The sequence below is a fragment of the Trichosporon asahii genome (genome assembly GCF_000293215.1).
Source record: "Trichosporon asahii var. asahii CBS 2479 unplaced genomic scaffold scaffold00051, whole genome shotgun sequence".
In the NCBI taxonomy this organism is placed as follows: Eukaryota; Fungi; Basidiomycota; class Tremellomycetes; order Trichosporonales; family Trichosporonaceae; genus Trichosporon; species Trichosporon asahii.
The window spans coordinates 958,061-981,296 of NW_014040873.1; the positions used below are offsets into that span (position 1 = coordinate 958,061).

A 23,236-nucleotide genomic window follows, 5' to 3' on the forward strand; every position below is an offset into this window, starting at 1 on the left:
AAGTGGGTGGGGGAGGGGGAGGGGGACGAAAACGTCTCGTCGATGACCCAGAGCGCATGGACGAGGCGGTCCGCGAGCTGTTCAACTGGATCAAGGCTGTCGTCTGGACCATCGAGCAAGCTGCCATCGTCGCTGGCCGGAGGGGGTGGGCGGCCGAGGCCAAGTGAAACCATTTAGTGTACCACCATCAATGCATCGTGCATCATCCTTTCATCCTCTAGTGTTACATACAGTTGCCCCATGGCTGGGATCTAAGTGAAGGGCGAAGGCTACGAGATGGAGACGGCACCGGCGACGACGGCGGGTGATGTGTGCGTGAGACCATCAGCACGCGCGGGTGCGGCCTCCGTCTCGGCGGCTTCCCCGTGTCCAGCAGACGAAGATAGTCTGTGACGCTCCACCCGTGTCGAGGGTTCGTAGCCGCCGGGTCGGGCGGAGCCTCGTCCTTCTTCTCCTCCTTCTGCTTCTCCATATCAACATCACCGTCATCGTCACTGCCGCCGCCGAAGAGATCGTCGTCCTCATCATCCTCGTCTTCCATGTCGGGCCGCATCTCCCAGTTGAACCCGCTCGCAACCTTGTCGATGTACTCGGCGAGGTGCGTCGTCTTGGCACTGTCCTTCTCCAGCTGTCCCCGCAGCTCCGTCAGGCGCGCCCGGGTACGGCTCTCGTCCTCTCCTGGGTGCTTCTGCACCAGCGCCTCATCCGCCTCCTTGACAGCCGGCAGGAGCTGCGTGTTGATCGCCTGGAAGAAAGCATCCTGCGCCAGGGGTGACGGGTCCGTCATCGGTTCAAGGGGGTGAACGAGGTACTGCGACAGCGTCGGGACCGTACTCTTCTTCGCATCCGGGTCTGTCGGCGCCTGACGCGGCGGAATCCTCGGGTTCGGGCCCGTCACGCCCACAGTGCCAGAAGATGCAGCGGCGGCAGCGCCGGCCGTCGACTGAATGTACGAGGTGAGCGACTTGATCAGGCCAAGCAGTACGCCGTATCGTTTCATCAGGGCGTCCCTGCGGTCAGCTCGACAAACCATCTTCTCAGCTTACCAGTTTGGCATGACTCCTGCCTGGTTTCCCGCCGCGATCTCGTTGCGCAGCGTGTCGACCTCCTCGATCAGGAGACGCAGCGAAGAAGACAGCGACTGAACGGCGCGGACGGGCACGTGCGGTGCCGTCGGCGGTGTGTACTGGTTCTGCGGGCGCTGCATCGTGTCCCCGTACTCTGCTTATCTCGTTTTCGTCCTTCGCAAAAGTGTCGAGGCGTGCAGTGCAGAGCAGATAGAGTGTGCGATTGCTGCGACGGCAGTAACCTCTCGTCATCTTGATTGTCACAGAACAGGGACGGAGACGCAGTGATCTCCGCGTCGCGTGCCGATTGTTGACGAGATTACAGTGTTTCCCCCTTAGCCGACAGTCTTCCTCGTCATCATCGTTTCTGCGCAAAGAGTATCGCTGCAATGCAGCAACTCCTCAGTGAGCTTTGTGAGCTTTCTCGTCAAGCTGACCCACCCAGATCCCTTTGCCCAAAAGTATCCCGACAGCACAGATTCAACACTCTCGAGCAATGCCGTCAGCGTGCGCTTCAACCCGTCCGGCCCGTACGCGGGACACTACCTCGCGGCGGGCGGTGCGGACGGCTTAGTCGAGATCTGGGATACGGATACGCAGGGAATAGTGCGCGTGCTCGAGGGACATGTCAAGGCTGTCGGTGGACTAGAGTGAGTACGCCCATCATCCCCGTCGCTCGTTCCGGTCGGCTTTCTCAAGAGATCGCTTCCACCTCGCTGTGCAATGTCCAAGAACAGACCCGGAGACAGCTGGGGTCTTGCATTCTATAAGCTAACATACAGCTGGTCGCGTAACAACCGATATCTCGTCAGCGCGTCTCTGGACGCGACGTGCATCGTATGGGACCTCTCGTCAATGCCGCCGTTACTAAGCCCGGCGTCTCCTCTCGCGAACACCTCGAGTGCCGGACTGCGACATCGGACGCTCCGCTTCGATGCGCCTGTCGCCACGGCTTACTTCCACCCGCGCAACTCGAAGATTGTGCTTGCGACACTGACGACCAACGAGGTCGTGCTCGTCGACCTGCGGCGCGGGGAGCAGTACGTCCTGACCGACGTAGAGGAAGAACCAGAGCCTCCGCAACCAGAGTCTCAGCCCGAGGGGACCGAGGAAGGCGACGGAGAGCAGCGACCAGAAGGGCAAGAAGACGTGGAGATGGCTGAGGGAGGCGAGGAGACGTCACAAGCGAACGGCAGCTCGAAACGCAGCAAGAAGAAGAAGAAAGCTGCCAACGGCACGCCTGAGGAGAAGAAGAGTCCTGTCCTCACCTGCGCGACGTTCTCGCCATGCGGCAGTCGGATATACGCCGGCACAAGTGAAGGTGTTGTCCTCATCATCGACCCGGTGACGCGCGGTGTGCTCAGCCGGATCAAGGTCGGCCAGAGCGGCATTCGCCAGATCGCCTTTGACCCGAAAGGACAGTGAGTCAAAACTCCGGCAACTAGCTGGCTCTTCACGGCTATCGCTGACACACAGATCACTGATTCTGTCGTCGACGGACCGAAGTCTGCGCGTTCTCATCGTGTCCCCCGAGACGGGGGCGCTCGCCCCGATCCACCGGTTCCAGGACCAGATCAACCGGACGAACTGGAACTCGATCGGGTTCTCGAAAGACGACGACTCGGAGTATGTCATGGGCGGGAGCAGCAACAAGATGGGCCACAACGTGTTCATCTGGGACAAGGACTCGGGCGTGCTCGTCAAGGTGCTCGAGGGGCCGAAGGAGCCGCTATTGGATTCCGACGTGAGTATGCTGTGGTGCGAGAAAGCTAAGCTGCCGTGTCATCCATCGAGCTGACGTCCAGTGGCACCCGACACGCCCAATCATCGCCTCCGTCGCCAACTCGGGCGACATCCACGTCTGGTCCACAGTCGCGCCGGACAAGTGGGCGTCCTTCGCTGCCGGTTTCGAGGAACTGGAGGAGAATGTCGACTATGACGAGCGCGAGGACGAGTTTGACATTGAGGACGAGTCGGACCTCGCAGCCAAGCAGGACCGGGAGGAGGACACATTCGTGTCCGTGCTCGCGCGTGACGAGTATCCGCGCCGTCCGGAGCCGAGAGCGCCCAAGGACGCGATGGGAAGGGGGACGGGGACGGGGACCGGGGCGAACACGCCGACGACGCGGGAGGGCACGGGCGGAGCAGAGGAGGAGGACGTCCTCACCGCTCTCAGGCATAGTGCCCAGGTGCGTGCTTGGGCTGACGAGGATCCAGACGACGATACCTGGGAGGGCTTCTACCTCCCGCTCAACCTCATCGACCCCATCATCGAGGATGGAGAGTGAGGAGGAGCATCTTGTCATGTCACATCTATACCGTCTGTCTATCATGCATAATTATATGTACACTCTGAAAGTCACCTGTGCGCGTCTATCTAAGAATAGCTGAATCCAACATTTACATGAACCCCTCGGGCTTCTCGGGAACCGGGGGCGGCGGCGCGCCGGGACGGGGCGGGACGCCTGGGCGGCTAGCCTTCTCCTTCTCGCGCGCCTTGCTCTGCGGCGTCTCGATACGGACAAAGTCGTCGGCAGAGGGGCCGGGCTCCTGCTTGCTCGCGCTGAGGAACGCGTCGCCCATGAGTCCGAGCGCGGCGGCGCGGAGCTGCCTCTTCTCGCTCGTCGTTGCGGGATCAGCGAGCACCTTGTCGCACACCTCGCGCACGACGCTCTCGACCTCGAGCTTTGCGCCCTTCCACAGCGTGCGGAGCCCTTGCTCCGTCGCCTGCTCCTCGAGCTTGCGCAGCTCGTCGGGCGGCATGCCCGCCTGCTCTGCCGCCTGCAGGCGCTCGAACACGCTCTTGAGCTCGAGTGCTGAACGCAGCGTGCTCACCGTATCGGAGACGGTCGCAAAGGTGTTCTTCGCGCCGTGGAACCAGCCCAGCGGCGCGAAGGCTGCCGAGGCAGTGTACTGCGTCGCGCGCTGCTTGTACACGCCTCCGATCGCCTGGAGGAGCTCGGTGCCGTAGCTCTCGTGCGCGAGGTCGGCGGCCTCGAGCCGACATATCTCGCGGAAGCTCGGGGCGACATCGGGGTCCTCGGCGCTCTTGGCCGCCTCGGCGAACACGCTCAGCTTGCGCGTCAGGTGCTCTGCGAGCTTGTTCACGCGCGCTGTGCGCTCGGCGGCTTTCGCGTCTGCGGCAGCCTTCTCGCGCGCACTGCGCCGCGCCTGCGCCTCGGGCGTCAGCACCGGCTGCCCCTTGGGCCCCATCATGTAGTCCTCGGGCGCGTCCTCGGCCTGCTGCTGAAAGACGTCCTTCATCTCTTTTCCGTATCGAGATGTCCCCGATCAGGTCCGCAAAGGCGTCCCCGCCAAACATCTTGCCGAACACTTCTTCCGGATCCACCATCTCCTCGGCGCCGCCGCCGCCGTTCTTCTGCCCGAACTCGTTGTACTTCTTGCGCGTCTCGGGGTCAGACAGGATCTGGTACGCGACGGCAATCTGCTTGAACTGGACGTTAGCGCATGGGCGAGCGCGAGCGAAGCGAGCCAGCGAGCCAGCCGGTGCAGCGTGGTGGTGCAGCTACCCGCTCAAGAGTGTGAGGAGACATACCTTCTCCTCGGCGTCCGGGTCGTCCCGGTTCTTGTCCGGGTGCAGCTTGATCGCGAGGCGTCTGTAGCTCTTCTTAATCTCCTCGGTGGTGCACGAGGCCGGGAGGCCGAGGACGTCGTAATAAGCCATGTCGATGGGGTTTGCATCGCTGCCGATGCCCCTGCGCTTCGTCGAGCCGCCGCTACGGTTGGGCTTGGAGCCCGACGGGGCGGAGGAGGGCCGCGAGTGCGGGTTGCGCGGCGGCGGGGCGGGGTGTGCGAACATGGCCCTACAGGTTGGACAGCGTACACGCAGGTTGCCGATGTACGTTGAGGGAACGCCGTACTCGATCTCGGCCTTGCATCTGGGGTTTAGCTTGCAAGGTCACAGGAGTTGCATGGAGGGGGCCGGTGTCTGTGATCTTGTGACGCTGGACGAAAACACCAGCACCGTTCGGCATCACCGGCTGCCGACTTCCCGGTCAACAGGTCTTCACTCACTCGGGACAGTCCGTGGCGACGGTCGCGCCTCGCAAGCACGCGTCGACGATTGTGCTCATTGTCGCTTTCGCCTGAGGCAGTGATGATGAGTGCGGAACAACAATCTGGGAGCACAAGACTCTGACCAGACTGTGCGTTGTGCGGGTGTGTGCCGGGTGCGCTTACTTTGCGTCACTGCAGAAGCGGATCGACCGGCGGCGCGGGTCCAAAAATCCAATGCGAGTGGCAAATTCGACCGTGATCGCGCAACTCTCTTCCGGCAAGAGCTCGCTTGGCGTTCACTTGTCCGTCACCCGTGAACAAGCCCCTGCCTGCACTCCTGCTGGCGCGGCCCATTATTGCCCGCACATCACTCTCCTGTCACTTTTCAAACAAGTCACAAACATAACGCTGGCGTGTCCTCTCACTCCCACTCCCACTCTCGCGCAATCTCGAACGATGTTGCATTGTTACACGAAAATGATACAAACTTGAAAAGCCGCTGAAAAACGCTACTGAATGAATAAATGTACGAAAGCAGCGTTCTACCGGAAAGAGATGGAGGGAAAAGTTCAGATATGACGGGATAGATTGGCAGATGACCACAGATGGAGATCTAGATCCACTTGCTAAGCTTGCGGCCGGCACCCTGGCGCTCCTCGACGAGACTCTCGACCGTCTCGTTGTGCGGGGCGGCGCCGCCGTTGGCCGTCGGCTTGTGATACTCGGCAAACGGGTCGTAGTGGTACTGGCCCGAGTTTGTGCGGTCGTTGCGCGCAGAGTCCGAGTCGTAGCCCTCCATGGCCGCCTGCGCCTGGCGGATCGCAGCCTCCTGCTGCGCGCTAAAGTCGAGCTTGTCGTGTGTCGGCGAGCCAAGCGCTATTCCGTACGTGCCACCGACGGACGCGGCGTCGTTCGCGGCGGCGGCGACGCTGGGAGAGTAGCCAGACGTCGTGCCCGACTCGAAGCTGGGCGCAATCGACAGCATGGACTGCGACGAGATTGACGACTGGGGTGACGGACCGGGGCGGTTGAACGGATTCTCGTCCAGATCCTGCTGTGCCTTGGCGAGCGGCGACGGGCGCGCGGGCTTTGAGCGCACGTGCAGCGGCGTCGCAGCCTTGGCGGCCGCCTTGTCAGCTGCAGCTGAGCGCTCGGCGACACGGGATTTGCGCTTCGCCTGGGCAGCAGCCTTCGCGGGGTCGGCGGGAGGGTTCGCCACGGCCTCTGCCTGCGGCAGCTGCGCGGACAGATCGAGCGGAGGGAGGAGCTGAGGAGGCTCCTTGCGCTTGATCTTTGATGGACGGCGCTGGTGACCTGAGGGTGCTGAGGAACCGGGAGGGACGGTAGCAGAGAAGGCGGTAGGAGGGGAGCGTTGCACTGCAGCCTTGACTCCCGCAGAGTGGACAGACGGAGACTGCAGCGAGCCGGTGAAGGAGATCCTTCCGGCGGAAGATCCAGACGATCCAGACGAACTGCGGCGACTGCCGGCGGTGTAGAAGGACTGGTTGGACACCTGAGACATGGCACTCGGGGTGGCGCGTGTTGGGCTCGTGTTGAAGGGGTTGTTGGACGCGAATTGGCGGGGAGAAGCATCCGCCGCTGGGGTTTCTGACTCATAAGCCTCCTGGACGAGGTACTCGCCCCCGGCATCGACGTAATCCAGCGGCTTGGGCTCGTAGCCGTAGCCCTTCTCAGACATGAACCGGTCGTAGATCTTCGGGCTCGAGTAGGTTGCCGAGGGTGCTCGTGGGCGATTCGGCGCAGGTGCCGGCTGGCTAAAGTCGATCAGCTTCTCACTCGGTGTCGGCGTGATCGTAAGACGCTGGTGCGAGGAGAGCGAGCTGGTTGCAGAGTGGCCCGACGATGGGGTCTTGGATCCGAGCTTTGACTGCCGTAACCGCGCCTGCCTCTTCATGTATGCTTTCCGGGCAGCCTCCTTTCTCTTTTTGCGCTTCGAGATGAACCACACGACGAGTCCAGCGACCAGGAGCCCTCCAACGATGCCGCCAACGAGGCCGCCGACGATGGGAGCCACCGGGAGGCCCTCCTTCTTATTCGCAGCCGCGCCTGTCGGAGTCTCGGCGGGGATGGTCTGCAGGACGGTGACGATCGAGTCGCGCTCGACGCGCGCGAGTGTCGGTGTCGGGGCAACGGTCGCCATCTTGACCACTCTGGACACGGATTAGCTCGAGATCGCGGAGCAAAGAAAGAGAGAGCAGATGGGAAATGACCGCGCGCAGTTACCTCGCAGAGTGACGGGGACAGCTCGCGGGTGTCTTGTTTCTGCGTGCGTACTCGTAACAGCTTCTCGGCATGTGTGAACCTTGTGTTTCCAAGAACGCCACTTTGTCTGGGCGTCGCGCCCCCTTCCTTATGCTTATTCAAGGGGCACGCAGGGATCAGATGCCCACGGACGCGGCGTATTGAGTGTCAAGCGGATCCGGCGCGTCGATGCACGCCGAGCGCGGTGCAAAGAAAGAAGAGAAAAGGTGACTTACTTACACGACTGCAGTGATGTTATCGGAGGCTGGTCAGGATGGGTGACTGGGAGGAAGTTTAGAGCGAAAGTGTGTGTTGGAGACGGGACTCCCGCGCAATCGTCGGTCGAAAGCGTGCTGCGCGTGCGCGAAGGGCGAGGCGGGGCCGATGCACACAAGTTCCGGGGTGTGCCGAGAGGGACGGAGGACAGAGAAGAATGAAGTGGGAAGTTTGGCGTCGCGGAGAACAATAGACAGTCGAGCGAGCGCGCGAAGCCAGGGACGGGGAGGGTTGGGGATGGCGCACAGCGGTCAGAAGTCAAGGTAAGGAACGTAGGTTGAAAGTCAAGAGTGAAAGAATGTAGAGAGTGTTGGTGTGGGAAGGCAAGGGAGCGTAGAGTAGAGATCGAGGAGTGGAGGGAGCGGACAGGAGGAAATGAGGTGAAAGAAGTGAATGCAACTGTGACGAGAGCAATAGTGCGGCGACCGGACGAGGTACCTAGGCTAGACTGCAAGGCTGATGCTCGTGGTGGACTGGTACGGGCAGCGCGGGCTGGCAGACGGGCTGGGTACGGGTTCGTGGATCGTGGAACGAAAGACAGGCGGGCGCGAAGGGGAGGACACAGAGGCAGCAGGCGCGCGGGGGCTTCCGTGTACGTCCGTCTAAGGCTAGGCTGCAGCAGCTGTGCCGCGCTGTTGTTCTGCTGCCGTTGTGCTGTCGCGATGAGCAAAGACTTTTGATGCTATCCCGCTAGCGCGCTGGGAGCTGGGAGAAGGTGGACACCAGCAGCGGTGAGGACACCAGGGTGGACCTGGGTAGTGACCTTGAATGGCTTAGGCTGTTCTAGGAACGGCAGTGAAGGGACGGACGAGGGAACGGGTGCAGGGCCGCAGAGCGACCAAGGGTGTCGAGGGGTGTCGAAGGGCTGACGGGGGCAGGGTGCAGGGTCGGGTGTGCGATAATGTAATAATGTCGGGAAGTCCTTTCCGAGAGGGGAATGCAGACTGCACTGCTTGCTGGTGCGCTGGTGAAGAGTGGGCGGGCTTGCCGGGCCTTGGGCAGTTCTTGGAAAGGCTTGGGAGCGGTCAGCGGGCTGAGCTGCACTGCGCGACACTGCCAAGTGTCAAGTGTCAAGTGTCAGATGTGCGTCTGGTGTCTGGGACCAACAAGTTGGATACAGACTGCTGGCTGCAGGCTGACGCGCCTGACCTTTGACCCAGAGGGACAGAAGGAATTCACAGCTGCAGTCGAAACACTCGAAACGGCCAAATAGTCGAAACAAGCTTGCCGAACGTCTGCTGCGTGTCTCGGAGAAGCCAACTAGTGCGTCCTAGGCGTTCCTCTGTGCCTGCGGGCGGGCGAAGCAGGCGATGCAGCAATGACGAACGTAAAAGAGCACAGGATCGGCCTACTGGTCCTTGTCGCACACCTTGTTTGCAGTTCGCACTGGCGGTGAGCGGTGCGGTGCGGTGGAGGCGTCGGTATTACGCTCTCAGACGGCAGGGGCCCGGGGGTGCCGAAGGGGGAACGGCGAGGGGCGGCGAGGGGAGCGGCGGCGGGGAAGTCGGAGGTTGCACAACCCTACTTGCGTACGTGCTCTGTTTGCTTGGACGGCGAGGATTGGCCCCCTGCTGTCTGCACTATTCTTGCTGGCGTCGCTCGTGAAGCTTGCGGTTGACGCAGCAGAAGGTGGTTCCAACTGTAACCACCGGAACGCTTGTTGCGTCCTGAGCGTCCTTTCCGAAGGGCAACGAAGGGTGTTATAGGGCAAAGCGGCGCGAGTGCACGGCCGGTGGTGACGGTATCGAACACGCTCGACGCGACAGCCCGACGAGCCGAAGTCTTGGAAGCTAGGATGTTGCCCAGTTGACACTGTCCGAAAGTCTTGTCGGCTTCGGAAAGCGAAGAACGATGGTTTGACACAAAACGAGCACACGCTCAAGTGTGACACCTTCTCTGGTGCTTTGCTACGGCCGTGTTGACAGGTAAACCTCGCGTGGTGAATTTGGAGCGACGACACGGTGCGAGGAGAAGAACGAGGGAAGGCCGAGGTAGGCGGGAAATACGCAGCGGTGTGTCAGAGCTGGTCGCGCTAAATGATCAGATGTGGAACGGGGTCGTGGAACGGGGAACGAATGGTGCAGGAGTTGCGGGGACACTACGCTCCGAAGGTATTCCGAAGGTAAGTGAAAGTGATGGGAAGGCAAGTAGAGAGAATGAACAGCTCTGTTATGGTTACATCGGAGCACACGGTCAACAGGTGTGGGAAAGCAGTGACGAGGATGCAAAGGAGGGGAGGACAGTGTACTGATCCTCCTCACGATCAAGTGACTGAGTGACGTCGGCAATCCTTTGCGCGCCTCACTCAAAGTCAAGAGTCGAGTGCCGGGCCAAGAGATCCAAGCATGTGTACTGCGTCTGGGCTATGTGTGAGGCCTGTGAGGCCTGTGAGGGCGCGGGGCGTCGGGGGAGAGCAAGACGATGAGGTCCGAGAGTCTCTGGAGATCGAGAGTTAGACGCTTGTCCGCAAGCTCGCGGCGATCGCAGGCTCAAGCTCTGCTGATTGCTGATTGCTGAGGACGCGAGTTTGGGAGATCCGCACGGCCCACAGCTAGCACAGCTCGCGTGCTACGGTACGGGATTGGGGGCGCGCGGGTGAAGAGGTAGGATGGCCCGGGTGTCCTGGGTGAGCGCCCTGACGTTCATCTTTCCACTTCAGGTGTCCGGATCCTCAACACAATCCAGTAAAACCCCCTCTCCAGTGTGCTCATCTGCACGTCTGCAACAGTGAAGAGGAAGCGTTAAGCCTCAATTTGCTCTATGGAGTTTCCACGCCCGCCCTATGAGCCAAGAATATACATCTTACTTCCCGTGCAAGAAGAAACGAGAGAATGGGAGTCGTAAAGCCCAGGTAGACGAAGACGCACCGGGAACTTTGCCCAGGGACGGGATCGAGTGATTCTTGCAGCCCTGGATATGGTAGGGTCGACTTCCCGTGTCCTGAAATACACGAGGCACGAAAACGTCCACTGTTTTGGTTTGGGGTGGCCGCAAAGGTCCAAGGTCTGCTGTTGTTACATAACATCGACAGTGGGGGCAGGGACGTGAAGTCCGCTTCGTCTGATCGTCTGTCTGCTGGTCTATTATTGTCAACTTGTGGTTATACTCGTCAAGACTTGGGCTGACACTGCCTACAGTACTGCTGAACAGTGAAGAGTAGAGCCGCTGACCGTGAGGAAGGAGCCAAGCTCTCAGCCTCCAAATGTTGGCTTTTGACTCCCATTCAGTCATAACAGCAAGCTTTTCGAGCTCTCCCCTCGTATTCACGCTGACTCGCTGAGCCGCGCAACTCGTCGCTCGTCGCCAAGACGAGCTTCCTGGCTGCAGCTTTCTACTGACCATGCGTCCGCGCTGACATCGCTGACGACGACGTTGCCGCACACTCTTGCTTCGGGGCCGAGGCACTGATGAGCATTTCAGTCAACCCTACTGATCAACCTAGTGACCCTCCTCACGGCCTCACCGCTTGCAGCATCTCACATCTCGCATCTCGGTCATCTCGGTCATCTCGGTCGAACTAGTCTGCCCTCCTTCCTCTCTTCATGGACATATCCCGGGCCAGCAAGTCAGCAAGTCCTCTCTACTGGCGTCTCTCACATCTCAGCTGACTCCGGAAAGCCGAGCAACAGGGACTTCAGACGTGAGAGAGACGGATATGTATTCGGAATCCCGACGTCCGGGCCCATGGCCCATGAACAACCCGGACCTCCCGAAACGGCCCCGTGACCTCGTGACCATACTTCCCGACATTTAACAGCGCTCTGTTGACGTGCCACACTGTACCGCGGTCAAAGGCCGCCCGCAAACCAGCCAACCCAGCCCCGCAGTCAATGGCGAGCGGAGGATGCTGCTCGGCTCGCTCGCTCCGCCCCTCCTCCTCCCCCCTCCTCATATTGATTCTCTCGGCATTCCAATGCTACTCCTCCCGCGCCAGTTCGATCGCGTCTTCTCAGGATCACTCTCATCCTCCGTATAGCGCTCTTCCCAAACAACTCTGCCGGCATACCGCCTCGCCGTCTACACAGGCACCCGGTCCCCAACGGACTTGAGCCGGCCCGGCCCCAGATGCTATAATAATATCCGAATGCATTAACTGCAGACCCTCCTACGGGCCCGAGTCGTGATGGTGGTGGTACTTGGTATAGAGCCGGCCGTTTTGGCTGCCTGTCTGAGACGCAGACGCCGCCGACGATGCGGCCGCGGCTGCGGGGGGTAGCGGAGATGGGAGATATAGAGCTGCGGGGTACGGTGGGTACGGTGAGTCCGCTTACATGACAATGCGGGGCTCGGTGATGCTGGCGGAGATCTGGGGTCAGTTACTGCCAATGTGAAGCCAACTTACGCTCTTGTGGGGCAGGACAGAGGCGCCGTTGACGTACAGCTCGTCCTTGATGCTGACGTCGTCGCCGAGCACGGTGATGTTCTCGACACGGCACTGACGTTAGCTTGTAGCCTTGTGAACACCTTACCCAGCGGCCGACGGTGCTGTTCCATCCGACAATGGAGCTCGCGATCCATGCGTGGTCGCGGACATTGGCGTTCGCGAGGATGACACAGCGCTGAAGACGGACGCCCTTGCCGATCTTAGCGCCAGGGCCAATGACAACGTTGGGACCGATAACGGCGGTAGGGTCGATCTCGGCGGTCTGATCAGGTTAGCAGCTGCTATGGGAGCTCTCTCAGCTGCGGTACTCACAGGGTCGACGAGAACGTTTCCCCCGTAGACCCACTTGTTCTGCGCCGGGTCGGCGAGAAGGGGCGACTTTTGCGAGGTGAGGTGCGAGAGGTAGAGGCACGTTCCAGAGATGTAGTCCTTGGGCTGACCGACGTCCATCCAGAAGCCGGAAAGGTCGTAGGAGTGCAGCTGCTGGTCGGCAGCGATCGCGGGGAAGATCTCCTTCTCGATCGAGGTCGGGCGGAGCTCAATGCGGTCAAGAACCGACGGGTTGAACATGTAGATACCGGCGTTGATGCGGTTTCCGACGAACTCGACGGGCTTCTCAACGAAGCGGTCAATAACCGTCGAGCCAGGCTTGGTGACGACAACACCGTAGGCGGACGGCTCAGCGACCTTGGTAACCTGCGCGAGTCAGTGATACGATCGCCAACTGACCCGGGAGCCTGAGACAACCGTCACTCACCATGATGGAACCCTCGCAACCGTGCTGAAGGTGGAAGTCACTGTAGATGTTAATTTGGCTGTTTCCTCAAGTTCTGCGCAACCATAACTCACCGGAACTCCTCGAAGGGGTAGGTGCAGGTGACGTCCGAGTTCAGGACGAAGAACGGCGAATCGTCCTTGCCGAGAATGTCACGGGCAAGAGCGAGAGGACCAGCTGCACTGTCAGCTCACGACTTGCAACAGGGAGCAATCGAGGACGCCAGCTTAGCTCCCCGAAGGGCTGCCGCGCGCGCTTCAGAGGGCAACGCACCTGTTCCCAGGGGCTCGGTCTCAACCGAGAAGTTGATAGTGATGCCGTACTCCTCCTCAGTCTTCTTGAGGACGGAAACCATGACTTCGGGGCGGTAGTTGACGGCAAGAACGATGTCCTTAACACCGGCCTGAACGTTAGCCTCCGCTAGCCACGGTTGTCAGTTTGCACAGAACGCACCTTAACAAGAGCCTCGATCTGGTGAAGGCTAAGTGTCAGCGACCAAGTCCTTGAGAACGTTCCCAGCTGTCCGAACCCGACACCTCAACGCTCGGACTTGAGGCGCATTTGCAGGCGCTCCGTGAACCGGCGCGACATCCGATTTTGCGGCAAACGCTGCCGGGGCGACACTCACATCATGGCCTGCACGAGTCAGCAATCGCGACGGAGCTCCATCCTTCGGTCCAACGCACCTTGTTACAGAACTCGACGAGAGGCTTGGGCCACGAAAGCTGCATAGTCAGTGGACGGTCCGAAATCGTCGGTCGGTGTGGTTGTGACGTGGCGGCGTGTTCCGCACACAGAAAGGCGTCGCAACCGTAAATCTACACGTACAGTGAGGGGACGAAGACGGGTGCCGAAGCCTCCGACGAGAATTAAAGCGTACACAGAAGTCAGCTTTAGCACTGTGCGGTTTGTGTGGGAGGACTCATCTTCATGGTTGATAGATGTTGGAAAGTTGACCGGTTTCAAGGAAAGTGGAGGTTGAGAGCAACGTGTGATCGGGTTGCTCGCGATGTGATGCGTTGAGATGCAAAGAGGAGACGTTGTAAAGAGCTACACCGACGACGGAGGAGGGGGAAAAAAGAAGATGAGATTAAGGTCTATGGTGGATGGGAGGAGTGCGATGATGATGATCGCGAAGGGCAGGGTGTCGCGCTGGCTGATTGACTGATTTTGGTTACGCGCGCTCGCTCGTGGTTTGAACGGGGGGGCGGCGTACAGCGCGGTGCGGGCGTGCGGGTTGGCGGGCCTGGCTGGCTGGCTGGCTGCGGACTGCCCTCATTCCCTCTGCCTTCCCTCTCCCCTTCCCCTCACCCCCTTGCCGTTCTTTGCTTTGCTCACTCTGGCGTCGTTCTCCGTTCTAGGCGCCATTCATGAGCGAGATCCCTTAAACTGAAATCCTGAGCAGCCAGCACCTGGTAGCTGCAGCAGTCCCACCTTAGCAGCGTGCTCTCTCTCACCTCTCATCCTGTCAGAGAACCTGAATTCAGCTACGGTTCGAAACGTGTGAGATTGTCCCCGACCCAGCCCATAAGGGCCCATAATTGCTCCTCCTGGATCATCATCCTGCTCCCGTACAACCCGTACAACCCGTCGCCTTTGACCCGCTCCCATCTTGCAAAGCGCGTCTCACTGTTCCAGGTCAGGTCTCTTGTAGCTAGTGCCTTTTCCCTTGCCGCTGTGCCGCTCGGACGTCGGAACGCAGCCTCGCGCAGCATCAAACGTTCAACCGGACGTGAGCCACCGCGCACACGCGCACCCCCCCCCTGTTACCGTACACATGGTGTTCCACGTTCCAACGTTCCAAGACGGCACCGGGATCCCGGATGTCATCAGGTTCTAGCTACCTTGACGCGACGATGCAATTCAGATCCCACGTCCCATGTCTCTCCGTCGCCGATAAAATTTTGGCTCATCACGTCGCAGATCACACCCACTGCAAACTATCAACGCGTCCCCGAGGATCGCCCCGGTCGGTCAGTCGTCGTGCGGCGTGTCACTCCGCTCGCTCGCGATCCCCGGCTCCGACTCGCCAACGCCGCCGCCTCTCCACGGCTGCAGGCAGTGCACAATTCATCGACGCTCCTTGGGCAGCCGTTCTGTGGCTCTAGGCTAAATGAGTGTGGCTTGGACGATGGCGTCCTCGCAGTCTCCGGATTTGGGGAACGCTTCAGACTTCTCCTGTTACGTACTACCGCGCCCTGTTACAGAGCTCTCAGACCGAACCCCCGCCTCCCCCGCCCCTGGCTAGCCTGGCTGGCCTGTCCTTGGCATGGCAACGTGCCAGGAGGTACCCACCGTGGGAAGATGGCGATCACTCTTTGAATTTTCAGCAATCACTTTTCCCGATTTTATCCCACCCCGTCAGATTTCTGGATGCATGCCGCAACAGCTGAAGTTTCTATGACACAAGCCTGTGCTCGCGATCTGCTCGTCCGACAACAACATCCACTTACCACCACTTTAATCGCCAGCAACAATGAGAATCGAGAAGTGTTACTTCTGCTCCGTCAACGTGTACCCCGGTCACGGCACCATGTTCGTCCGCAACGACGCCAAGACCTTCCGCTTCTGCTCCTCGAAATGTCACAAGAACTTCAAGATGAAGCGTAACCCCCGTAAGGTCCGCTGGACCAAGGCTTTCCGTCGCGCCAACGGCAAGGAGATGGTTGTCGTACGTATCAAATTTGACGGCAGCCGATGCTGGAAGAGGAAGAGTGATGAAGGATCCACACAGTGGAGGATCGCATCGATGGCAACCGCGGCATCGACTGTGCCAGCAGCCATGGCACTGAGGTCGCACCGATCTGCAGTGCTCTGGCTTCCAAACGAAGCTATTATGGCGGTAGCAGGATACCGCGAACCACGCTGCTGCAATCGCGATTGCCTATCCTCTACCGCTCGTTATTGTTCCATCATGACCTTCCTTACAGCTGTGGCTTTCTTGTCCTCCAAGCTAACACCCCAGGACTCCACCTACGAGTTCGAGAAGCGTCGCAACGTTCCTGTCCGCTACGACCGTGAGCTTGTTGCCACTACTCTGGAGGCCATGAAGCGTGTCCAGGAGATCCGCACCAAGCGCGAGCGTGCCTTCTGGAAGAACCGGTGGGTACAGAACGTCGCGATCCCGCTAACCCGCCAGCATGTCCGGCAACAAGTCGAAGAATCTCCGCGAGGCCGCTGCCGATGTCGAGAAGCACATCGAGCTCGTCGAGCCCCGTACCAAGACTGTCGATGTCGAGGACAAGTCTGCCGAGCGCGAGAAGATCAAGATCCGCGCGGCCAAGCGCAAGATCATGGCCGAGCAGGAGATTGCGGGCGCCAAGAAGAAGAAGCGCGAGAGCCGTCTCGTCCCCGCCGAGGGCGGCGGTATGGGCATGAACCTCGACTAAGGGCTTCGTGTTCATCGCATAGGTCCGGCTTAGAAGATCGTAGAGGGGTTTACTGTTGTATCATTACTCGTGCTATTTCTATAGGCATTTCTGTTCCAACATCGAGGTTTATGCATCCAGCTTTATACCTTGTTCATTATAGCACCGGCTGAGCATACAATCTGCGCTGTTCACGCTCATCAACATGCATGGATGACGAAATGGAAGATCGAGATACTCACCTGCGGCGGCCTGTGCCACACACGCCACATGGCCGTGAAACGCCGACTGAGTGCCTTGCCACTGAAGTTGGCTTCAATGACGATCGGACTTGTTGACAAGCTCACCGCGCACACCGCACCAGACGTCTCGCCATGGCTACGAGGGACGCTCGCGACCGCGCCCCGCGCGTCAAGAATCGTGCTCCGGCAGCAGTGCAGGTGAGTAAACCATGCTGCGTTCAGTTCTTCAGAGCTCATCTAGCTGACATTCAGATCACTGCTGAGCAGATTCTTCGTGAGGCCCATGACCGTCAGGAGATCGCCGTCGAGGCGCCGAAGCAGCGTATCCAGGACTTGGAGGAGCTGCAGGAGTACCAGGGACGGAAACGTACCGAGTTTGAAGGCCGCATCCGGTATAACCGCGATGCGATCATCGGTGAGTTCAATCAATGTCTTCTTCGAACTGACCCCAGCATGGATTCGGTACGCTACCTGGGAGGCGTCGCAGAATGAGTTTGAGCGCGCGCGATCAGTGTTCGAGCGAGCCCTTGACGTCGACCCGCGGTCAGTCCCGCTGTGGATCAAGTACACGGACATGGAGCTGAAGGCGCGCAACATTAACCACGCGCGCAACCTGTACGACCGCGCCGTGACGCTGCTCCCTCGCGTCGACGCCCTCTGGTACAAGTATGTGTACCTGGAGGAGCTTCTGCTCAATATTGCGGGTGCGCGCCAGATCTTCGAGCGCTGGATGCAGTGGGAGCCGGACGACAAGGCGTGGCAGTCGTACATCAAGCTCGAGGAGCGGTACAACGAGCTCGACCGCGCGAGCGCCGTCTACGAGCGCTGGATCGGCACACGGCCGATCCCCAAGAACTGGGTGCTGTGGGCCAAATTTGAGGAGGAGCGCGGCAAACCCGACAAGGCGCGCGAGGTGTTCCAGACCGCGCTCGAGTTCTTTGGCGACGACGAGGACCAGATCGAGAAAGCCCAGGTCGTGTTTGGCGCTTTCGCCAGGATGGAGACGAGATTGAAGGAGTACGAGCGTGCGCGTGTCATTTACAAGTTTGCTCTGTCTCGTCTGCCGAGATCCAAGTCTGCCAACTGTGAGTACTAGCTTGAGCGTCTCGCGGGTAAGCTGACATCAGTGTACGCGGCTTACACGCGGTTCGAGAAGCAGCACGGCGACCGATCCGGTGTGGAGCTGACGGTGCTCGGAAAGCGGAGAATCCAGTATGAGGAGGAGCTCGCCTACGACGGAACAAACTATGACGCGTGGTTCTCGCTTGCTCGTCTGGAGGAGGATGCGTACCGGGCTGCGCTGGAGGACGGCGAGGAGGCGGACCCATCGCGCGTGCGCGAGGTGTACGAGCGCGCCGTCGCCAACGTCCCGCCCGCGACGGAGAAGCGTTACTGGCGACGATACATCTACCTGTGGCTGCAGTACGCCGTCTTCGAGGAGTTGGACACGCAAGACTACGACCGGGCACGCGACGTGTACAAGGCTGCGATCAAGCTCGTTCCGCACAAGCAGTTCACGTTTGCCAAGCTGTGGCTGCAGTATGCCTACTTTGAGATCCGGCGGCTGGACGTGAACGCGGCGCGCAAGGTGCTCGGCGCCTCGATCGGCATGTGCCCGAAACCCAAGCTGTTCACGGGCTACATTGAGCTGGAGATGCGGCTACGCGAGTTCGACCGCGTGCGAACACTGTACGAAAAGTTCCTGACGTACGACCCGTCATTGTCGTCAGCGTGGATTCAGTGGACTCAGGTGGAGGGCGCCGTCGAGGACTTTGCGCGTGTGCGCGCCATCTTTGAGCTCGCCGTGCAGCAGGAGCTGGACATGCCCGAGCTGGTGTGGAAGGCCTACATCGACTTTGAGGTGGAGGAGGGCGAGCGCGAGCGCGCGCGGCACCTGTACGAGCGCCTCCTGGAGCGGACGGGGCACTACAAGGTGTTCACGTCGTATGCGCTCATGGAGGCGTCCCCGATCGGCGGAGGCGAGGACGAGGACGGGAACGAGATCGAGGGCGAGGAGGGGGACGCGGAGCGTGCCCGCGCCATCTTCGAGCGCGGGTACAAGGACCTCCGCGCTCGGGGAGAGAAGGAGGACCGCGCACTCCTCCTCGAAGCCTGGGCCAGTTTCGAGGACGAGCACGGCAGCGACGAGGACCGCGCGCGCGTCGCCGAGCTCAAGCCGCAGACGCGCAAGCGCTGGCGCACAGAGGAGAATGGCGAGCTCGGGGAGTACTGGGACCTCGTGTTCCCCGACGACGAGCGCGAGAGCAACCCGACCACCTTCAAGTTCTTCCAGGCCGCGCAGCAGTGGGCCGCGAACAAGGAGAAGGGCGGCCTGTCGTACGACATGTCTGACTCGGACAGCGACAGCGACGAGGACGAGGACGGAGAAGGAGACAAGGACGAGGACATGGAGCAGGACGACTAGGTGTCTATGTATAGTATGCATATTTCTAAGCATTGAGCAAAGCTTTCAGAGCATGTCCTCCTGAGACTGGAGACAACCAGGCCACACCTTTGCCCGCTCTCATCCCGTCCAAGGTGAAAGGTGGAGGTCGAGACACGCTACAGCATCTTACGTAAGTAGCATCTGCATGACGATGAGCGACGACCAGAGATGGAGGCAAGTCGAAGTCCATCGATCCACGGATCCAGTGCTTTCGCTCAGACCCCAACCACGACAACAGCAGCAAAAATGGCCACAACAAAGTCGCCGTCGCCCCAGATGGAGCTGAACCCGCGCGGCATCCCGAAAGCGCCGTTTGTGGTGAGTTCGGAGTTGGAAGGTGCTTGAAAGTGTGGAACGCTGGAGGTCGAGTGTCAATGGTGACACGACGAGCTGCGACGGAGCTTCGTGCATTGTCGCCATAGCTAGGCATACTCTTTGTTACGCTTAGAGGAGTTACTCAAGTGTCGGAGAGCTACTCTCAATGCCCGGCATCGCAGCCAGCGAGCTCTTATCTCCAATCTGCGAGCTGCGGACTGCTGCGCCATGACCTCCCCTCCTGCTCCTCCACCTCTTCCCTTCGTCCTCCCAGCTGCAGCTCTCTGCCGGTAGCTAACGTTCCAGGCAAACGTGGAGGACTATGTCGGCACCAACTCTGTGGAGCCGATAATCAAGACGTTCCAAGAGACCTCGGCCAAGTACCGCTACATGGAGCTGAACCTGCAACAGCGGCGGAAGGCCCTGCTGGCCAAGATCCCCGACATTGAGCAGACGCTCTCGGTCGTCAAGTTCCTGCAGGCGCGCCGGGAGCCCAAGCCCGCAGCTTCGGATGAGAAGGACGAAACGGGGAGCATGAACTCGGACGACATTGATGCGCTCCTGGACGGCGACGACGAGGAGGCCGAGGAAGGGGCGGAGCAAAAGCCGCTCAAGACGCTTTTCGAGCTCAACGACACGCTCTTCGCCGAGGCGACGGTGCAGGAGACGGGCGAGGTGGGACTGTGGCTTGGCGTGAGTTTACCCCTCTCTCCGTCCCCGACGAATGGGTCAGCTATGCGATCACTGTTGAGCTGACACCACAGGCCAACACGATGCTGCTCTACCCGCTCGCCGAAGCTGCCGCCCTGCTCGAGGAGAAGCTCGCCTCGGCCAAGAAGTCGCTGAAGGAGGCCGTCGAGGACCTCGAGTGGATCCGCGAGCAGGTCACCGTCATGGAGGTCAACTTTGCCCGTGTGCACAATGTGAGTGTGTGACAATGAGCTGACTAGCTTTCTTCTGGCTGGTGTTGAAGCTGACGCACACAGTGGGACGTGAAGCGCCGCCGCGAGCAGAAGAAGCACGAGAGCGTCATGGGACACAAGGACGAGGACGAGGACAAGTAGAGCCGCTACAGGAGGGCAGTGTACAGGTGGTCGATCTTTGCATTATATAATGGTAGACTCGGATTCTTGAGCGGAACTAACGAACTTTGACTGTTGAGCATGCTGAGCATCACCATTTGGGAGAGGCAAGAGTGAGCACACGGATGGATGAGCTGGGTGCCGCACTGCGGTACTGCGGGGCGACAAGGCTGAGCTCGGAGGGGGGACATGGTGTGCGCCTGGGAGAACGAGAAGGGCGAAGGCGGGGGGCGACGATGAGGTGTGAGGAGCAAGGGGAGGTGAGCGCCCCTCTGAGGAGTACTGTACAAAAGGCGCACGTCGGCGCGCATCGTGTGACAACTCTCTCACATCCCCCAACCTTCCCCCCAACCTCATCCCAAACATCTCCCAAGGACCTCCCCCTTCTCATCCACTCTCTCACATCTCACATCTCACACCTCACATCTCGGACATTAATACCCTTGAGGCGCGCCTCCCTCCGCCAGCGACCTCAACACCTCCCCAGTTCACATCTACACTACCTCTCTCCGAGTCGCAGCGCCGCGCTACTCGCCACTCACCACTCACCCGCACCTAACACATCCCAAACACACGGAGCGACAAGAATGCCCGCCACCCGCAAGGTCTCCAAGTCCATCAAGCAAGAGGACGTCAAGCCGTACGACCGTCCCAAATCCCCACCCGCCTCGTCTTCGAAGAATAAGGCGCGCACCCAGCTCCCAGACGGGAGCAAGGCGGCCCTCGCGCGCGCCGTGGTTGCGGCGGGCGTGAAGGCGCTGACGAACGAGGAGGCGGCGCAGCTGGTGAGTACCCTTCTCGTGCGTGGCTTTGCATCCCCCCCTTCCTCGCCCAGCTTCATAATTCTTAGCACTAAGCTGACAGGCCACCAGTCCGGACTCAGCTCCGCGCAGGTTAAGAAACAGCTCGAGGCGGGGCGCGGTGTGCGCAGGGCTCTGCTCGAGTTTGCGGACACGCTGGGGTAGCTAATCTTCTCTCGCTGGACGATGTGAGCGGGTGGTCGATAGCTGCAGGTGTGCAGGCGCATGCATAGTCCAATTGACAAGTAGCATCTGATTCCTTTTCCCAAACAGCTATCGGCAGCCCGCGCTCGATCACTAAGTACCTATCGCTTCGTCGGCATACTCGCGACTGGTGTACTGGGCGCACTCGGGCTGCTCGCCGACCGCCACGTCGGGTCATACAGCGGCGGCAGCGTCTGTTCCGGTTCCTCGGGTAGCGGGCCCGCGTCCGCCTCCCTCACCCCCGTCTCGACGTGCAGGTTTGGCCTAGCCTGAGTCGAAGCCGGCATAGTCGGACCGCCCTTCCCCGAAGCCGATGAGGGCGACTGAGTACTCCCCCCGCTGAGGGTGTACGGCGTGACGAAATCCTCGACAATGGCGCGATACTCGCCCTCGGGCTTGTCCTCTTCCTCGATGGCGCCTCTGGCGGCGGCGGAAGAGCAGCACCGCGCCTACGATGAGGAGCAGACCTCCCACTCCGCCCACGACACCGCCTACGATAGCCCCGATGTTCGTGGACGACTTGGGCGAGGCGGTGGGCGCCGAGCTCGAGGGCGAGGGCGAGGCGCTCCCCGATGGGCTGGAGGGACTGGACGACGAACCGGAGACCACAGCGAGGCTGCTTGTCAGCACAGGCGGAACACCTTCAAGCTGCACTCACCTATCGCCGTACTGCCGCAGCTTGTACAGACCCATCGCCTGCGCCGATTCGAGCCGGAGCGCGTGCTGCGTTCCCGGATCCAGCGCGCCGAGCCAGAGCACGCCCGTGCCGTCCTCCGCGTTCCGGGCCGAGTACGTCACGTTCCCCTCCTTGGCTCCCTCACGTGCAGGGACCAGTGTAGCACTGTAGTTCCCCATATCCTTCCCGAGCACGCCGGTGAGGACCGCGAAGCTCGTCCCCGCCAGAAGAGGGATGGAAACAATGCCCTTGCCCCGGGCGTAGCTACCGATACTCGTTTCGGCGACGGACCAGTCGCCGTCGAACTGAGGTCCTGGAGCCAGCTTGCCGTCAGAAGCGACGAGGGGTTGCTCGTCACTTTGTTGCTGGTTGAAGGCCGTTCTGGGGGTCAGCTAGACGCCGACTTCTACGCAGCTGACGCACTTGCTCGACACGAGATTGAAGGTGAGCGACACCTGGCGCAGGACGAGGTCGCCGTCAAACGTCGTACTCAGCTTCGTGCCCCCCTCCCCCTCTGAGGTGGGGAACGAGTCCCCAATCAACGTATCCCACTCCCCTTGCGTTGCAATCTCATTCTTCCTCTGTTTCCCCGTCTGCAGGAGCAGATTGGCGCTCGAGGCGGAGACGATGCGGCCCTCGAACTGCGCGCCGATCAGAGGCGTGTTGACTGATATTTGCAGCCCGGAACGCGCCGAGAACGTCGTCGCGTTGGTTGAGAGCGAGGTGTTGCGGAGTTCGGGCTGAGGGCTCACGACCAGGAAGGGGTCGGACGCTGAGAGTGGGTAGGTGTACTCGAGCGCAGAGGCTTGTAGCAGCCCGAAACTGGCGACGAAGACGGAAAGCAGCATCGCTGTCTAAGTTGAGAGGTTGGGCGTCACTGAGAAGTGCATCGTTGAGACCTCTCGGTGGTCTCGCGGTGGTCTCGGTGGCGCAGGCCGAGCACGGCGGCACAGCACCCAGCAATTCACAGAGGAAGAGAGGAGGGAAGCAAATATCTGTTGACTCGGCGCGGACGTACAGGGACGCGGACTGCATTTGGTCCGTATCGCGGTTGTCCTGTGCCCTGTGCGGGTGGACCGGCTTGAACGAAGAGAGAGCGTATGAGCAGAGGACTCGCAGAGATTGAATCGCACGGATCCCGTCGCTTGCGGCGGCCACCCGCTCGAATTCTCTTGCATTGACCTGTCTCAGGTGCGGGGCCACGACGCCGAACGGGTGCCTGGCCCCCTGTTCCAGGATGCCAAGACAGTCGCATCGCGTCGTTCATGCAGTGTTCGTTATGTGTGGGTCTTGATGGAACAGAATATCGATACAAAGTGCGT

The 23,236-nt window shown here is 60.4% G+C and overlaps 10 protein-coding genes across 10 annotated transcripts; 5 read left to right on the plus strand and 5 right to left on the minus strand.

The window, feature by feature from the left end:
- Positions 1-223: 223 nt before the first annotated feature.
- Positions 224-1,000, minus strand: A1Q1_02763 (uncharacterized protein; the record flags this gene model as incomplete). Its single annotated transcript, XM_014323992.1, has 1 exon — positions 224-1,000. One exon carries the CDS (start codon positions 998-1,000, stop codon positions 224-226), a length of 777 nt encoding a protein of 258 aa, XP_014179467.1.
- Positions 1,001-1,456: 456 nt separating this feature from the next.
- A1Q1_02764 (transcriptional activator) lies at positions 1,457-3,355 on the plus strand (the record flags this gene model as incomplete). Its single annotated transcript, XM_014323993.1, has 5 exons — positions 1,457-1,472; positions 1,513-1,717; positions 1,850-2,488; positions 2,544-2,811; positions 2,873-3,355. The coding sequence occupies 5 exons, from the start codon at positions 1,457-1,459 to the stop codon at positions 3,353-3,355; spliced, it is 1,611 nt and encodes a 536-aa protein (XP_014179468.1).
- Positions 3,356-3,467: 112 nt separating this feature from the next.
- On the minus strand, positions 3,468-4,887 carry A1Q1_02765 (chaperone regulator; the record flags this gene model as incomplete). The annotated part of the gene is made up of 3 exons (XM_014323994.1): positions 3,468-4,313; positions 4,402-4,515; positions 4,624-4,887. 3 exons carry the CDS (start codon positions 4,885-4,887, stop codon positions 3,468-3,470), a joined length of 1,224 nt encoding a protein of 407 aa, XP_014179469.1.
- An 810-nt stretch (positions 4,888-5,697) lies between these two features.
- On the minus strand, positions 5,698-7,245 carry A1Q1_02766 (uncharacterized protein; the record flags this gene model as incomplete). The annotated part of the gene is made up of 1 exon (XM_014323995.1): positions 5,698-7,245. The coding sequence occupies one exon, from the start codon at positions 7,243-7,245 to the stop codon at positions 5,698-5,700; it is 1,548 nt and encodes a 515-aa protein (XP_014179470.1).
- Positions 7,246-11,934: 4,689 nt separating this feature from the next.
- On the minus strand, positions 11,935-13,512 carry A1Q1_02767 (mannose-1-phosphate guanylyltransferase; the record flags this gene model as incomplete). The annotated part of the gene is made up of 9 exons (XM_014323996.1): positions 11,935-12,045; positions 12,092-12,268; positions 12,319-12,702; positions 12,764-12,803; positions 12,856-12,958; positions 13,055-13,184; positions 13,235-13,262; positions 13,410-13,417; positions 13,468-13,512. The coding sequence occupies 9 exons, from the start codon at positions 13,510-13,512 to the stop codon at positions 11,935-11,937; spliced, it is 1,026 nt and encodes a 341-aa protein (XP_014179471.1).
- A 1,802-nt stretch (positions 13,513-15,314) lies between these two features.
- A1Q1_02768 (ribosomal large subunit biogenesis-related protein) lies at positions 15,315-16,170 on the plus strand (the record flags this gene model as incomplete). The annotated part of the gene is made up of 2 exons (XM_014323997.1): positions 15,315-15,883; positions 15,921-16,170. The coding sequence occupies 2 exons, from the start codon at positions 15,315-15,317 to the stop codon at positions 16,168-16,170; spliced, it is 819 nt and encodes a 272-aa protein (XP_014179472.1).
- Positions 16,171-16,523: 353 nt separating this feature from the next.
- On the plus strand, positions 16,524-18,816 carry A1Q1_02769 (Pre-mRNA-splicing factor CLF1; the record flags this gene model as incomplete). Its single annotated transcript, XM_014323998.1, has 4 exons — positions 16,524-16,589; positions 16,644-16,806; positions 16,904-17,476; positions 17,519-18,816. 4 exons carry the CDS (start codon positions 16,524-16,526, stop codon positions 18,814-18,816), a joined length of 2,100 nt encoding a protein of 699 aa, XP_014179473.1.
- Positions 18,817-19,083: 267 nt separating this feature from the next.
- On the plus strand, positions 19,084-20,216 carry A1Q1_02770 (prefoldin subunit; the record flags this gene model as incomplete). Its single annotated transcript, XM_014323999.1, has 4 exons — positions 19,084-19,155; positions 19,447-19,845; positions 19,917-20,075; positions 20,139-20,216. The coding sequence occupies 4 exons, from the start codon at positions 19,084-19,086 to the stop codon at positions 20,214-20,216; spliced, it is 708 nt and encodes a 235-aa protein (XP_014179474.1).
- Positions 20,217-20,821: 605 nt separating this feature from the next.
- A1Q1_02771 (uncharacterized protein) lies at positions 20,822-21,199 on the plus strand (the record flags this gene model as incomplete). Its single annotated transcript, XM_014324000.1, has 2 exons — positions 20,822-21,019; positions 21,107-21,199. The coding sequence occupies 2 exons, from the start codon at positions 20,822-20,824 to the stop codon at positions 21,197-21,199; spliced, it is 291 nt and encodes a 96-aa protein (XP_014179475.1).
- A 140-nt stretch (positions 21,200-21,339) lies between these two features.
- On the minus strand, positions 21,340-22,762 carry A1Q1_02772 (uncharacterized protein; the record flags this gene model as incomplete). Its single annotated transcript, XM_014324001.1, has 4 exons — positions 21,340-21,687; positions 21,734-21,854; positions 21,897-22,295; positions 22,338-22,762. The coding sequence occupies 4 exons, from the start codon at positions 22,760-22,762 to the stop codon at positions 21,340-21,342; spliced, it is 1,293 nt and encodes a 430-aa protein (XP_014179476.1).
- Positions 22,763-23,236: the final 474 nt, after the last annotated feature.